This window comes from Mustelus asterias, chromosome 23 (assembly GCF_964213995.1).
Source record: "Mustelus asterias chromosome 23, sMusAst1.hap1.1, whole genome shotgun sequence".
NCBI lineage: Eukaryota > Metazoa > Chordata > Chondrichthyes > Carcharhiniformes > Triakidae > Mustelus > Mustelus asterias.
The window spans coordinates 56,294,975-56,311,066 of record NC_135823.1 but is presented as its reverse complement, the minus strand read 5'-3'; the positions used below and the strand labels follow the sequence as shown (position 1 = coordinate 56,311,066).

The following is a 16,092-nucleotide window of genomic DNA, read 5'->3' as shown; positions in this document are numbered from 1 at the left end:
TATGACTAATTCCCAGTGGTTTAGATATAACGAGTCAACTCTATATTGCCTTCCACCTAAACTGAGAAGGTATGAATGACAGATTAACTCAGTCCACAGATTCTAAATAACCCATTCCCTTTGAAGTCAGAATGACACATGTAGTGGTACTCCTTAGTCAACGTTATGCCAAATTGCAACACAAAGCATACTTTGACCATTGATACCATGGGAAAGAAGTCAGTAAATACTGCCAGTAAGTGTGTGCAATCAACCTTTGGACCATTCATTGGACATTTTGCCAAGTCATGCACTTGGATCCAAATGGTATCAAAATATCTGCTATAAAATCAAAGCTTTCCGGATGTCAACCCTTTAAAAGGACAATAACCTTTATAAAACGTATACAAATGTGTATTTTCTTGCTCCCGCAGAACCTGCGAGTCTACTCCATTGGTGGGACTGAATTCAATACACGCTCAGCCAAAACTATTGAGGGGAGACAGATGCAAAAGTTTTTACTGATTGATGGAGACAGAGCGATGTGCGGATCGTACAGGTGAGGTGATTAAAAAGGGGAGAGTTCAGGGGAGATTTTCAGCTGGTCCACCCTCCTTAGGGAAATTGAGGCGTTTTATTCTAATATAAAGGCAAATGCTGGAATCTGAAACAAAAACAGAAAATGCTGGAAAATCTCAGCAGGTCTGAGAGCATCTGTGGGGAGAGAATAGAGCTAATGTTTCGAGTCAGGATGACCCTTTGTCAGAGCTCTGACGAGGGGTTTTCCTAACTCGAAACGTCGGCTCTATTAGGTTTAAGTTTATTTATTAGTGTCACAAGTAGGCTCACATTAACACTGCACTGAAGTTACTGTGAAAATACCCTAGTTGCCAGACTCCGGCGCCTGTACGGGTACACTGAGGGAGAATTTAGCATGGCCTCTCTTTCCACAGAGGGGTTTTATTCCTTTGACTTTGGCTGTTTTCTATCATGCTGCAAAAGCTCAAGTTTGTTTTATCAAAGACATGAATCTATTCAACGCCGGTGGTAGAAGTAATGGGGTGGGGGTGGGGAGGGGTGGGCGGGCATAGGGGAAATGTCAATGAGAATTGCACAGAACATATAGTATAGACAGGCCATCTGGTCTATTGCAAATATGTCAGTGTTTATACTCCACATGAGCCTTTTCCCATCTTACTTCATTTCCCCCTATTGCCACGACCATTCCTTTCTCCCTCATGTGTTTATCCAGCTTCATCTCAAATGCATGGATGCTACTTTCCCCAAGTGCGCCGTGTTGCAGCGAGTTCTACAGTCTAACTGGTCCTCTGAATAAAGACGTTTCTTCTGAATTGTTTGTTGGATTTATTAATGACGGGACGGCGCAGTGGTTAGCACTGCTGCCTCACAGCGCCAGGGACCCGGGTTCGATTCCAGCCTTGAGTCACTGTCTGTGCGGAGTCTGCACGTTCTCCCCGTGTCTGCATGGGTTTCCTCCGGGTGCCCCGGTTTCCTCCCACAGTCCAAAGATGTGCGGGTTAAGTTGATTGGCAAAATTGCCCCTTAGTGTCAGGGGGGCTAGCAGGGTAAATACATGGGCATAGGGCCTGGGTGGGATTGTTGTCAGTGCAGGCTCGATGGGTTGAATGGTCTCCTTCTGTGCTGTAGGGATTCCGTGACTATTTTACATGCATGTCCCCTAGCTTTGGATTTCTCCATAATTGGAGGCGCCTATTAGAATACTCCATGGGAGTTCCTCATTCTCACCAGTAAACAGTTGTCCACTAACACCACAAACAACTTTGAGGCTTAATATTCTTGACCAACATCCGGCCCAATGATTGAAAACGGAAGAAGCAAGAGTTGGTCTATGATGATACGATAGTGAAAAACCAGTGATGGTGAGCCGGACCCCTTTTATACGGCCTGTACAATGTTCTTTTCCAATGGCTTTGGCTGGTGTTTTGCTGTCAACCATTGTGTAAACGGTAGGAACTCTCCTCAGGTGTGGCACAAAGAGTAGCTTTGGCTGGAATTTTCCAGCCCTGTTGCGGCGAGAACGGCCGTAGGAGAATTGGCGGCCCAAGCCAAAAGACTTTCAGCGGCGCCACTGACACGGCAGTGGGTGGGGCTGGAAAACCCTGCCCTTAGTCTGATTGCGTCTATGCAGCACTGTGCGTAGTGGCAACTATGACCTTGTAGTATAGGTGTGTTGAAACATAGGATCTGACTGGTAGATGTCCTAATTAGAAAGAAGCAGAAATGTAATTTTTTGCGGGATGCAGTGCCCAAGAGTTATTGTCTTTGTTCTAAATCTATATCTGTTTCCTCTTTTAGTTTTACCTGGACTGCGTCCCGACTTGATCGCAACATTATCACCGTGATCTCTGGTCAAGCTGTAGAAACATTTGATAATGAATTCCAAGAACTGATGCATTTCTCTAAAGCAGTTAACATGCGCAAACTCAACCTTGCTCCAGAAATAGCAGAACCTGAACCCATCCCGCAAGCACCTGTCCTCACAGCAGAACAAAGTGCTGCCATCGCCAGGAAGCTCATTAACCCCAAGTATGCCCTTGTGCGAGCAAACAACCCCAACATGGGTTCTGAGGCCTCGGAGAAGAAGCCCAACTCAAACGGGGATGGCAGGAAGCAGCCGGACAATCCAAGCAAAGCACAGAAAGTGGAAGATCCCTGCGTCGAAGGACTCAAAATTCACCCAGCTCTCCTGAACATGCCCAAGGTAGACATGTTTGCTTATCTCCCTTCTTGCCCAGAGATCCCTCAAAATGAGAACCAAGAACCAGATGGTCTGTCGGACACCAAGAGGAGAAACCCCGAGCTCTGTGGAGGTGACGCAGTGGAAACGTTGACCAGAATAGGGCCAGGCCCCTCCAGTCAAATGATTGCTCAACCAAAGGAGGCAGCTTGTAACAATCCAGATGTAGCTCAGGCAGAGGCTGAAACTATGAAGGAAGGCCCATCTCAAACAACTGGAAATAACAGGGACTCAAAGAATATACCAGGAGCGAATTTGTCAACCAGAAATAAAAAAACTAAAGCTCCAAAGGCTAAGCAGAAGCCAAGTGCCAATGTGGGGAAAGTGGTCACGCAACCGACAGAACTGACTGCAGTGACCTCCACGCAAGACAAGGACACATGGGTGAATGCAACATTGCACAATAACACTGAGGCTGTAGAAAGCCCACAGGTAGAGTCAGATCGACCAACATCCGAGGTACACGATGACAAGCAAGCAGCTAATTCTTTAGAGAGAGAGGATCAAGAAGAGGAGAAAGTATTAATGCCTGTTACAAATGAAATGGAGGTAGTTACAGAAAGCAACGAAGCGGACCCTGATCAGGAGGCACCCCCAGAGGAGGCTGACTTAATATGTTTGGAGGACAACTGTCCATCAAACCCTTCCACAAATTGCACTGCAGACTGGAATACGGACAGCAGCTCTCTCCACGAGTTATCCGTTGCCTCTTCTGACTCTGATGACTTCTATGATTGTGATTATGTGGAGAGCAAAGTGAAAAGCGCAGCATCTCAGCTTGGGCAAAATGAGGACGATAATGAATTTACCATCGGAGAAGTCAACAACATTGTCAGCCGGGGCACCTTTGAGCGTCCCTTGGATAACTCCAGGCAACTATCCCAGTCGATGAACGATGTGAGGGAAATCAAGAATAGAGGATCCAAAGACGTGAACGCTTTCTTCCAGGAGAGAGCAGCCTTGAGGAGGATGGCTCTGGATAAATTAAAGATTACGCTGGCGATAAATTATCAGGATAAATTGCAGGTAATACTTTGATCTGGTATTCATTACCATACTTTTCGTTTATATTGGCAAGTTCATAGACACCTCAGCAATTGTAATAATGCGTGCAAGCAAGGGATACCTAGACAGCATTGTTATTTTCAAAGAATTGGCCGTGAATAGCTGGTGGTAATTAATGGGATTTTTGCCACCACCCCCACCCCCCATGGCGTGTTTTCCAATGGCAAAGGTGGCTCGCCATTGGCTGTTGGTGGGATTTTCCAGTCCTTCCAATGTCTATGCCATTTTTGCATGGCTCGCACCCAGGATTGTCCATCCGTGGGACCTGGAGATCCCACTCCTTATTTTCAACACTGTGGGTGGCATTTTCCAGCCCCTCCCGACTGGTGGGATTTTCTAGTCCTGCTGACGATGGACACATCACCGCCCCCCCCCCCCCGCCCCTCCGCCATGGCAGATGGGCTGGAAAATCCCATCCTATACATTTCAACAGGGGTCAAGGTGTGAAGCGAAACTGCTGCTGGCCATCAGTCTGTTACATCCAACCATTAGAAGAGCGAGACTCACCTGAGGATCATCCACTGTGGCCCAGTGTGCAAGCTCCACCTCCCATGAAATAACTCCCATGAAGCCGGGGTCCCTTCACCAAATCCAGATGCGTTTATAAGTGTTAGTAATACTCAAGTACTTCCCAGAGCATACACACTGAGTGCAGGTAACCTGGACATGTCCGAAAGACGTGCTGATTAAGTGGATTGGCTATGCTAAATTCTCCCGCAGTGTGACCCGAGTGCGGCGACTAGGGGATTTTCACAGTAACTTCATTGCTGTGTTAATGTAAACCAACTTGTGACGCTGATAAATATACTTAAAAAAACAAAACTATATACCTCTGCAGTGTTCCTGGATTGGATAATATTCGCTGCCTCAATCAGGGAGCTCATATTCTAACAGGTCCACCCCGCGGATCTCGTTAAAGTTATTGCACCCCAGAGAGGAAAAAGGCGGCGTGTAGAACGAAAGCAAACTAATTGAGAAGGGGAAGGGTTCGGGAAAGGGGAAGAGTTCCACAGTTTTGAGAAAGATGTGAGTCAATGATAAAATAATGTTTAGACTTTAGGCACTGCATTTGTTTAATTTTCCTTCCACATCCGCGCAAACTACGACGGCCACTAAGTTATTCATCGAGAAGTCAAGGCATTAGGCAGGCTTGGTGAATTGAAATGTCTTTTCTCATTACATCTCTTATGCTTACGTGTTCACTCGAGTTGATCATTTTTCAGTTGCTCGGTGGAAACAGAAGGTATTTATTGTTATCTTGTGTAACGGCCACACACCACCTGTTATCTGATGCAAACTCCGGCAGCTGGCGTATGCAAAACGAGCCCAGTTTCTGGGCAGCGTTTAACAATAATTAAAGGATTCACTTGTGTCGGCCATGGAACTTAATATTTATTTAATGGGCTACTCCTGATCAAATAGCACAGAAGTAACGCTGCTACTGTACGAATATCAGACCCACCGTATGCCCAGTGGCTTTTTAGTTGGTGGTGTGGCTTCATTTGGAAAATGCAGTCCTATATCGCTGCAACTTTGCCTAAAAACGGGCCAGTAGCGTTAGTGTCAAATGTCACCTTTGTTAGAATGTAACTTTGTATTAGATGTAATGTGAGCAATGGGAACAAGATGCAAGGGTCAGCTGACCCAGTAAACCATGGAACCAATTACAGAATGATATAATAGTCAGCTGACCAGCTGATTCACTACAAATAAGGAACTATGTGGCATGGTGGGGAGCTTGGATTGGCCCAGGGCGAGGCCCCAAGTTTGGAGTAATGATATTTCCTTATTAAACCCTTTCTTTGATGTGTAAGTTGGAGTAAGTTTTGTTGTATTTTCATGAGCTGCATTTTGAAGAGTTCCTTCTGAAGAAACAACCTTGACCTTTTTTAAAGATGCTATCCTTTTAAAGTGGTGCATTCTCACTGGGGACGGGACCCCATTGGAATTTGGCGAAGTGTCAGGATCAGTCAGAAAGCTGGCGTGTAACTCTCCTGTTTTCACTCCAGATTTTGGTCCTCTTTCAAGAAAATAAAATGAATGGGTGTGATTCACGCCATCACTCTGGTTGGAGCAAGGCAAGGTGCCAGCAACAGACTCCCAGAGATCGGGGCACCATTTCTGAAGGACGCCCCGATCAGAAATAAAAATAACCCCCCCCCCCACCCACCCACACCACGTTGGGAACGAGAGTTCTCCCCCTACCCCCACAATCATTGCTGGTAGATCCCCCACCCTCCACCCCTCTCACACACACACACACACACACACACACACACACACACACACACACAATCATCATTGGCATTTCAACCTCCCACTCCCCAACTCAGTGGCTGCTCTCCGCACCCCCCCCCCCCCCCCATACCACCCACACACAAATGAACCCACTTCCATGGGGCTGGCCCTGGCTCTGCCCCTTGGCCCAGGTTGGCAGTGCCAGGGGACATTGCCAAGCCTCAGCTCAGCCACATACCTCTCTCCTAGGGGCTATTCCAACCCCTGCGTCCCCTGGTTGGCGAACTCGCTCATTGAGAGAGGGGGTTCAAAATCCCACCCCAAATCTGTACTTTGGGGACATCCGTGATCAGGAAGCCCTTGCTTAACCAATTTCTGGTGGCAGAGGAAGAAATACAAAAATTATTCGATTCTTCCGGCCAACATTCAGATCTGAATGTCGTTTTTGAAATGAAAGATGCCACACATTTCATTGGGTTTGTTGGCTAAATAATTAACACAGCTTGTTACTGGCTCTTCCGATTCTAGTGGGAGCAAGGAAAATGGGCTGCCCATTCCTCATTACTTGGCGTTTCCCTTTGTTTAAGTGTCAATTTATTGCAAATTAAATATTTCCCTAAAAAATGAAATGAAAAGAGAAACCTCCAGATGATAGAATCATAGAACCTCTACAGTGCAGAAGGAGGCCATTCAGTTCATCGAGTCAACATTGACCACAATCCCACCCAGGCCCTATTCCCGTAACCCCACACATTTACCCTGCTAATTCCCTGACACGAGGGTCAATTTAGCATGGCCAATCAACCTGACCCACACATCTTTTGGAGTGTGGGAAGAAACCGGAGCACCCGGAGGAAACCCACACAAACACAGGGAGAATGTGCAAACTCCACGCAGATAGTGACCTAAGCCGGGAATCGAACCCAGGTCCCTGGCGCTGTGAGGCACCATCATGCCAGCCTGCCCTCGTCTTTAGCCCATGGTACGTTTTAACAGGTTATCAAGTTGAAAATTTGAATGCAATTTTTGGGCATTAAACTTCCTTGGTTGTGTAAATATTTAAAGATAGACCCAAACTAATTTCCTAAAGTGGTTTTTGTTGCTTTCAAACTCATTTTTCATTGATAGATCCTTACCTATGTTGCTAAATTGATTATTTTGTTAATGTGGAAGGAAATTCATGTCGAACAAAGCAATTAATTAATTAACAGCGCCGTGCATTTATATAGCGCCTTTAACGTATACAACGTGGCCAAGAGCTACTCAAGAGTGTGATGAGACAACATATGTCACTGATTCATACAAATGTATCTGCAACTGATGTAACGTCTATAACCATTATAAAATGTGTCAAGTAGCTAGGGTAGGATATCACTAAATCCCTTACTGATGTAACCACCAATAACTAATGTAAAGATAATATTTAATGACTCTTGCAGGGAGTGACTAATGTAAACGCTGCAGGCAGATAACACTGACTGACATCACCAGCTTCACAGGTTGCAACAGCGTCCCTCTAGCAGTCCGTATTTTATTCAAAGGCCATAGAAACATAGAAGTAGGAGTAGGCCATTCGGCCCTTCAAGCCTGCTCTGCTATTCATTTTGATCATGGCTGATCATCGAATTCAATATCCTGATTCCCCCCCCTTCCTCCATATCCCTTGATCCCTTTAGCCCCAAGAGCTATATCTAATTTCTTCTTGAAATCAGACAATGTTTTAGCCTCAACACCACTCTCTGGGTGAAGAAATTTCTCCTCACCTCAGTACTAAAAGGTTGACAAAGAACAAAGAAAATTACAGCTCAGGAACAGGCCCTTCGGCCCTCCAAGCCTGCACCAACCATGCTGCCTGATTGAACTAAAACCCCCTACCCTTCCGTGGACCATATCCCTCTATTCCCATCCTATTCATGTTTTTGTCAAGACGGCTCTTAAAAGTCACTACCATATCTGCTTCCACGACCTCCCCCGGCAACAAGTTCCACTACTCTCTGTGTAAAAAATCTGCCTCGTACATCTCTTTTAAACTTTGCCCCTCACACCTTAAACCTGTGCCCCCTAGTAATTGACTCTTCCACCCTGGGAAAAAGCTTCTGACTATCACTCTGTCCATGCCTCTCATAATCTTGTAGACTTCTATCAGGTCGCCACTCAACCTCCGTCGTTCCAGTGAGAACAAACCAAGTTTTTCCAACCTCTCCTCTTGGCTAATGCCCTCCATACCAGACAACATACTGGTAAATATTTTCTGTACCCTCTCCAAAGCCTCCACATCCTTCTGGTAGTGTGGCGACCAGAATTGAACTCTATATTCCAAGTGCGGCCTAACTAAGGTTCTATAAAGCTGCAACATGACTTGCCAATTTTTAAACACAATGCCCCGGCCAATGAAGGCAAACATGCCGTATGCCTTCTTGACTACCTTCTCCACCTGCATTGCCACTTTCAGTGACCTGTGTAGCTGTACACCCAGATCCCTTTGCTGATCAATACTCTTAAGGGTTCTGCCATTTACTGTATATTTCCTATCTGTATTAGACCTTCCAAAATGGATTACCTCACATTTACCCCTTATCCTCAAACTATGACACCTAGTTCTGGACTCCCCCACCATTGGGAACATTCTTCTTAATGAATCTACCCTGCCTGAACCTGTTAGAGTTTTATAAGTTGCTATGAGATCCCCTCTCACTCTTCTAAACTCCATGCATATAATCCTAAATCTGGTCCATCCAGTCTATTCTACACAATTGCCTTGTGCACCCATTGGCCTGTAAGTGGTGAAAGAATAGTTTTCTTTTGCCCTTTCACTTTGCACACAGCTGTCCTCAGCCTTCTGGTGACGTGAGGTTTAGAAGTGTAGTCACTGCCCTAAAGCAGTAAACGCAGTAGCCAGTTGGTACATAGCAAAATCCCACAAGCCCCATCGTGATAATCTGTTTTTGTGAAGTCAATTGAGTGATAATTATTGGCCAGAACACTGGCGATATGTCCTTGACTCTTCTTCACAATAGTGCCATGTGATCCTTTGCATCCACCGAAAGTGGCAGTTGGACCTCAGAGGAGCGTTGCATCTGAAAGATGGCACCACCAACAAAGCAGCTCTCCCCCAGTACTGCTCTGGAGTGTCAGCCTTCATCTCCTTATGCTGAAGTCTCCGGAGCAGGACTTAAACCCAGGACATTCCAACTGGAAAGTGAGCATGCAGATAGTACGAAGCCCAGTCCATCACTCAAAGATCATCAGTCCAAAGATGTGCGGGTTAGGTTGATTGGCCAGGTTAAAAATTGCCCCTTAGAGTCCTGAGATTCGTAGGTTAGACGGATTAGCGGGTAAAATATGTGGGGGTAGGGCCTGGGTGGGATTGTGGTCGGTGCAGACTCGATGGGCCAAATGGCCTCCTTCTGTACTGTAGGGATTCTATGATTCAAACCAGTCTCCCATCCATTGACACTGTCTACACTTCCTGCTGCCTCGGAAAAGCAGCCAGCATAATTGAGGACCCCCGCGCACCCCGGATATACTGACCGGAATTTTACCCCCTCGCCCGTCCCAGAATCGGGACAGGTGAGGCTCTCAGAACAGCATTCTCTGTTGGCCCCGGGCGGGATCTTACGAGACGCGGGCGGGCGAGGAGGTCAAATTCCGGCAATTCTCTTCCACCTTCTTCCATCAGGAAAAAGACAGAAAATTCTGAGGACGCGTACCAACCGACTCAAGAACAGCTTCTTCCCTGCTGCCATCAGGCTTTTGAATAGACCTACCTCGTATTAAGTTGATCTTTCTCTGCACCCTAGCTATGACTGTAACACTACATTCTGCACCCTCTCCTTTCCTTCTCTATGAACGGTATGCTTTGTCAGTATGGCGTGCAAGAAACAATACTTTTCACTGTATACTGATACATGTGACAATAAATCAAATCAAAAAGGCTTTTCAGCCTTTTTGCTGGTGGGATCTTTTGGCGGGACCAGAATATTCTGCTGATGGGCAATGGTGAGCCACCTCCGCCAACGCAAATCATGCCACACGGTGGTGTGGTGGTGGGGGGGGGGGGGGGGGGGGGGGGTTGGAAAATCCCACCCTATGTTTTTTTCTTCCTTATGAATGATGGCGTTTTCTATTCCATGAGATGTGACATGAGATGAAATGCCGTTACTTTGTGCGCACAGATGCGAATATTGCGAAGACACTGTTACAACTGTGTTTGGAAAAGGCTGGAACAAACTCGTCCCGCGCACAATGATAGTTAGAGCTCTGTTACCTGGATAGAGGGCACGGCTGATCATCCCTGGCATTATAATGAAAATCATGGGCAGCATTTTGAGATAGCTCGCCAGTATGGAGCCACCCTTTGCGTGGCTCAGGTTCTTTGCGGATAGCGACCGCTGCACAATAACCTGGGAAATCAGAAACATTTTCCATTGATTAATTTGCAGCTGGGATTAGGAGGGGGCCCTTCGGCCCGTCGAGCCTGTTCTGCCATTCAATTAAGTTCAAGGTTTATCCGCAAGTGAACTCCACCTACCTGTCCTGGGTTCCATGTCCCTTAATACTCTTACTAATAAAAATGATTAATCTCCGTTTTGACCTCTTCAATTGAAACTTCAACCTCAACGGTATTTTGCGGGCAGGGATTTCCACATTTTGACTGCTTTTTGGAAGTGCTTCATGACTTCCTCCCCGAACAGCCCGGGTCTAATTTTAAAGCAATGCTACTTTTTCTGGACCCGCCTGCCAGAGGGAACTTGCCCATTGAATTATTTTATCACCTTAAACACCGGGTGTTAAAGCATCTCCAAATCTTATGTAGGGAAGGCGATGGCTTAATGGTATTATCGCTCAACTATTAAATCAGAAACTCTGCTAATGTTCTGGGGACCCGGGTTCGAATCCCACCACTGGCAGATGGTGGAATTTAAATTCAATAAAAAATAAATCTGGAATGAAGAATCTACTGATGACCATGAAACCATTGTCGATTGTCGCAAAAACCCACCTGGTTCACTAGTGTCCTTTAGGGAAGGAAATTTGCTGTCCTTACCCAGTCTGGCCTCCATGTAACTCCAGAGCCACGGTAATGTGGTTGACTCTCATCTGCCCTTGGGTAACTAGGGATGGGCAATAAATGCTGGCCAGCCAGCGACACCCATGTTCCATGAATGAATAAAAAAATATATATATCCTATAGAATACCCAGTCTGTGCAACCTATCCCCAACAGCATTCTGGGAAATCTGCACTGGACGCCATCCCATCACCCTCCCTCCCCTCTGCCAAGCAGGTGGTTAAACAATACCAAAGATTCTGCTCTGACCAAAATGGGGGTGGTGATGTGGCTTTGTTTAGCAAGCTTTCACTTTCAGAAGAAATGACAACGGGGCACATTTTGTCTGACAGGAATAAAGTTAACACAAAATGCATATTGTTCTATACATAGTAACGCTGGAACTTGATTACTCATGCAACAGCTTTGTTTGTCTTATAGGTGTACCTAAGAGAACAAGCTTAAGTACACAGATATCAAACCACCTTATTCCGCATCAGAACAACAGTGCGTTCAAAATAAATGTAAAGCCAGATGAACAGTCGTGTTCTCAGCAACTTTGCCTTTCAGACCATCCGATTAACCCACTCAATTTTCTATTTCTTTGTCGCAGAGGAACAGATACGCACTTCCCACAAAGGTGTCATCCTCCACCCTGAGACCAACCGCTGACACATGGAGTTCTCACCCCCTCCACAGCGCTTCCAGAAGCCCCGATCTGAACAAGAGCAGAAGACTGGCCAAACCCACCGGTCTCCCAGGCTTGTGGATGCCGCACACGAGTTACCAGAAGACCACGTCGCGCTTGGCGGCGGCAAAATTCCACGAAACCACGGAGGACCACATGGCAAGGCAGGCTTTGGCCAACTCCAAAGCGTACAGTAACTGCAGCGGGGTCTCCACGGATTCCGACTTTTCTTCGCATGGCACAACCACTCCTTTGGGACTGGCGTTCTCCAAGCTGGCAATGCACAAGAGCTTAAAGGAGAAGTCGTCAGCCAACAGAATTGTACATGTTTGGACTCCACCCCAAAAAACATTGAACGAGTGATCCACCTAAGCACGGTGACCTGAGCGAGCAATCTCGGGACTAAACAACTAAAGCTGTGAAATTCAAGACAGATTCAAGTATTTAAAATAAATTCTGTATCTGACACCATATAGAAATATACTGAATATAAGAGAGAAAAAATGAATGTATGGTGGAGTATGTTTACATTACCTGATCTGTGCACCAATACCATGTTGCAAGTATGCTCAATCCAAAGATCATGCCTGTCCATGGGAGGTCTCCAGTTACCGGGTCCCTGAACAAATGCATGGCATCTGCCCTGGGGAGGTGGCATGTTGTATTCGGAATAATTTTTGACGGAACTGCCTTTAGGTATACGCTTTCCAGGTTGTGGTATCCTCCGATCTTATTGAAAGCTACAGGAGTGATGTAAATAACAAGATTTTTTAATGAATTAAAAACTATCACTACAGTACAGCTGCTAAAATTATTATTTTTGTTTACCTACTTTATCTCTGGAAGCTGTGGATTTATTTCAGGGTTTGGTGCAGTGGCCACCTGTGTCTTGTATAGGGGATACTAATGTGCAATAAACCTTTTCTTCTTTCAAAATGATATGTGGGTGAGTTGAATGGACAATCTATCTGAGCTCTAAGGATGAATTTACCCCCCCTTTGCCCACCACAGAAATTGTAGCGGGTGAGGGGCAGGGCAGACCATGGAAAGGTCCGTTGACCATGGGCGGGGATTTTCCGGTTTGAGGACGAGCGAGATCAGAAACTTCCGCCCCTTGATTCAAACGTTTTATCCACAAAAAGCTAGGTTGGGTCAAAAGTCTTTGCTCTTTTATCTCTGATCTCACATTTCTCATCTTCTTAACTCCTTGAAAACCCTGATAGTGTTCAAACAAATACATTGAGAAAAATGTTTTCAGATGTTTGGAGGCAGCATGGTGGCACAGTGGTTAGCACTGCTGCCTCACAGCGCCAGGGACCTGAGTTCGATTCCCGACTTGGGTCACTGTCTGTGTGGAGTTTGCACGTTCTCCCCTTGTTTGCATGGGTTTCCTCCGGGTGCTCCGGTTTCCTCCCACAGTCCAAAAGATGTGCGTGTTAGGTGGATTGGCCTTGCCAAATTGTCCTTTGGGGGACTAGCTAGAATAAATGCTTGGGGTTATGGGGATAGGGCCTGGGTGGGATTGTGATTGGTGCAGACTTGATGGGCTGAATGGCCTCCTTCTGCACTGTAAGATTCTATGATTCTATCCAACCTCCTCCTCACCCCCCCGCCACCCCGCACCAACCCCCTCCACCTTCTAGAAGCGTAGGAACAAAGGCTGGTATTTTATGACCTCGCCCGCCCAAGGCTCGTAAGATCCGGCCCGAGGCCAACGGAGGATGCCGTTCTGCGAGCCTCGCCTGCCCCGATTCTGGGGCGACCGAAACGGTAAAATTCCGGCCAAAATGTTCCCCATCTCTAATTGCTCTTCAAGTGATGTTGAGCCACCTCTTTGATCCACTGTCATCCATGTTACAAAGGCGCACCCATAGTGCTGTTAGGAAGGGAGATCTCAGACAGTGACGGAACAGCGATATAGTTCCAGCTGCTTTATTGGGAGAAGTCAGTAAACTACTCAGCAATGAATCACGTTTCGGAAGCCGGACTATATGTTAGACAGCTAGTAATTCACCAGCTACTGAATTACACGCAGAAGTATTCATGGTGGAACTGTTTTTTCAGGGTGGTGTGAGACTTGGAAGGAAGCTTGCAGGTGATGGAATTCCCATATGCCTTCTCCCCTCGTTCTTCTGTGTAGTAGAGGCCATTGGTTTAGTAGGTGCTGACAGAGGAGCCTTGGCAAATTGCCTTTACTATCCTACCTGTATGTTTATCCGACACATTGATCACGCCAAGTATTCACTGTTCAGCCTCTCTCGCCTGCTCCACCATTCTGTTAGATCATGGCTAACCTGGTCCTCAGGTTCCAGCTTTGCTCTATGTCATTTAATACCCATAGAAACATAGAAAACTACAGCACAAAACAGGCCCTTCGGCCCCACAAGTTGTGCCAAACATATCCCTACCTTTTAGGCCTACCTATAACCCTCCATCCTATTAAGTCCCGTGTACTCATCCAGGAGTCTCTTAAAAGACCCCATTGAGTTTGCCTCCACCACCACTGACGGCAGCCGATTCCACTCGCCCACCACCCTCTGTATGAAAAACTTACCCCGAACATTTCCCCTGTACCTACACTCCAGCACCTTAAACCTGTGTCCTCTTGTAGCAGCCATTTCCACCCTGGGAAAAAGCCTCTGAGAGTCCACCCGATCTATGCCTCTCAACATCTTATATACCTCTATTAGGTCTCCTCTCATCCTACGTCTCTCCAAGGAGAAAAGACCAAGCTCCCTCAGCCTATCCTCATAAGGCATGCCACTCAATCCAGGCAACATCCTTGTAAACCTCCTCTGCACCCTTTCAATCTTTTCCACATCCTTCCTGTAATGAGGCGACCAGAACTGAGCACAGTACTCCAAGTGGGGTCTGACGAGGGTCTTATACAGCTGCATCATTATCCCCGGACTCCTAAACTCAATCCCTCGATTGATAAAGGCCAGCACACCATATGCCTTCTTAACCACCTCCTCCACCTGCGGGGCCGATTTTAGAGTCCTATGGACCTGGACCCCAAGGTCCTTCTGATCCTCTACCATACTAAGAGTCTTTCCCTTTATATTGTACTCCTTCATCCCATTTGACCTGCCAAAATGGACCACGATGCATTTATCTGAGTTGAAGTCCATCTGCCACTTCTCCGCCCAGTCTTGCATCCTATCTATGTCCCTCTGTAACTTCTGACATCCCTCCAGACTATCCACAACCCCACCAACCTTCGTGTCGTCGGCAAACTTACCAACCCATTCCTCCACTTCCTCATCCAGGTCATTTATGAAAATGACAAACAGCAAAAGTCCCAGAACAGATCCCTGGGGCACACCACTGGTGACCGACCTCCAATTAGAAAAAGACCCATCTATACACACTCTCTGCCTCCTTTGGGCAAGCCAGTTCTGGATCCACAGGGCAGCAGCCCCTTGGATCCCATGCCCTCTCACTTTTTCTAGAAGCCTTGAATGGGGGACCTTATCGAACTTTATTTAATGAAAAAAATCTATTAATCTTTGTCTTGGAAGTTCCATGTTTCTATTATTCTTTGAGTATGAAAAAATGCTTTCTGATTTCACTCCGAGCATTGGTTTTACGTTACACGACTGCCCTGACCCAAACAAAAATAATTCCCTGCGTGCACCTTACTGAATCGCTTTCATTTCAAAATACCTCAATTAAATAACTCGCGGGTTTCTGTACCTTGGTGAATTTTTGTTTTGCTATTCAATTGTGGAACATGGGAGTCGCTGGCTAGCCCAACATGTATTGCCCATCCCTAGATGCCCTTGAGAAGGTGGTGGTGAGCTGCCTTCTTGAATCGCTGCCGTCCACGTGCTGTGGGTTGACCCACAATGCCGTTTGGGAGGGAATTCCAGGATTTTGACCCAGCGTCTGCACAGGAACGGCAATATATTTCAGGGCAGTACAGTGGTTAGCACTGCTGCCTCACAGTGCCAGGGAACCGGGTTTGATTCCCGGCTTGGGTCACTGTCTGTGTGGAATCTGCATGTTCTCCCCGTGTCTGCTTGGGTTTATCCAGGTGCTTCAGTTTCCTCCACAGTCCAAAAGATATGCTGGCTAGGTGCATTGGCCGTGCTAAGTTCTCCCTCAGTGTACCCAAACAGGTGCTGGAATGTGGCCACCAGGGGATTTTCACTGTAACTTCATTGCAGTGTTAATGTAAGCCGACTTGTGACTAATAAATGAACTTTAACTTTACTTAAGTCAGGACGGTGAGTGGCTTGGAGGGGAACTTGCTGATAGTGGTGTTGCCATGTATCTGCTGCCCTTGTCCTTC

The 16,092-nt window shown here is 46.5% G+C and overlaps 2 protein-coding genes across 3 annotated transcripts in view; one reads left to right on the top strand and one right to left on the bottom strand.

Moving 5' to 3' along the window:
* Window positions 1-12,730, top strand: part of fam83gb (family with sequence similarity 83 member Gb) — a 33,597-nt gene extending 20,867 nt beyond the window's left edge. The window contains exons 3-5 of the mRNA XM_078240713.1: window positions 414-538; window positions 2,317-3,784; window positions 11,724-12,730. Of these exons, the coding sequence (XP_078096839.1) occupies window positions 414-538; window positions 2,317-3,784; window positions 11,724-12,161 (2,031 nt within the window). The 3' untranslated portion in view covers window positions 12,162-12,730. The remainder of the gene's footprint in view (window positions 1-413; window positions 539-2,316; window positions 3,785-11,723) is intronic.
* LOC144510808 (sodium/mannose cotransporter SLC5A10-like) overlaps window positions 1-16,092 on the bottom strand; it is a 163,950-nt gene that overhangs the window by 77,098 nt on the left and 70,760 nt on the right. For both annotated transcript variants that reach the window (XM_078240720.1, XM_078240721.1), the window contains exons 7-8: window positions 12,333-12,538; window positions 10,329-10,464 (exon numbers count right to left, since the gene is read on the bottom strand). In XM_078240720.1, the coding sequence (XP_078096846.1) occupies window positions 10,329-10,464; window positions 12,333-12,538 (342 nt within the window). The remainder of the gene's footprint in view (window positions 1-10,328; window positions 10,465-12,332; window positions 12,539-16,092) is intronic.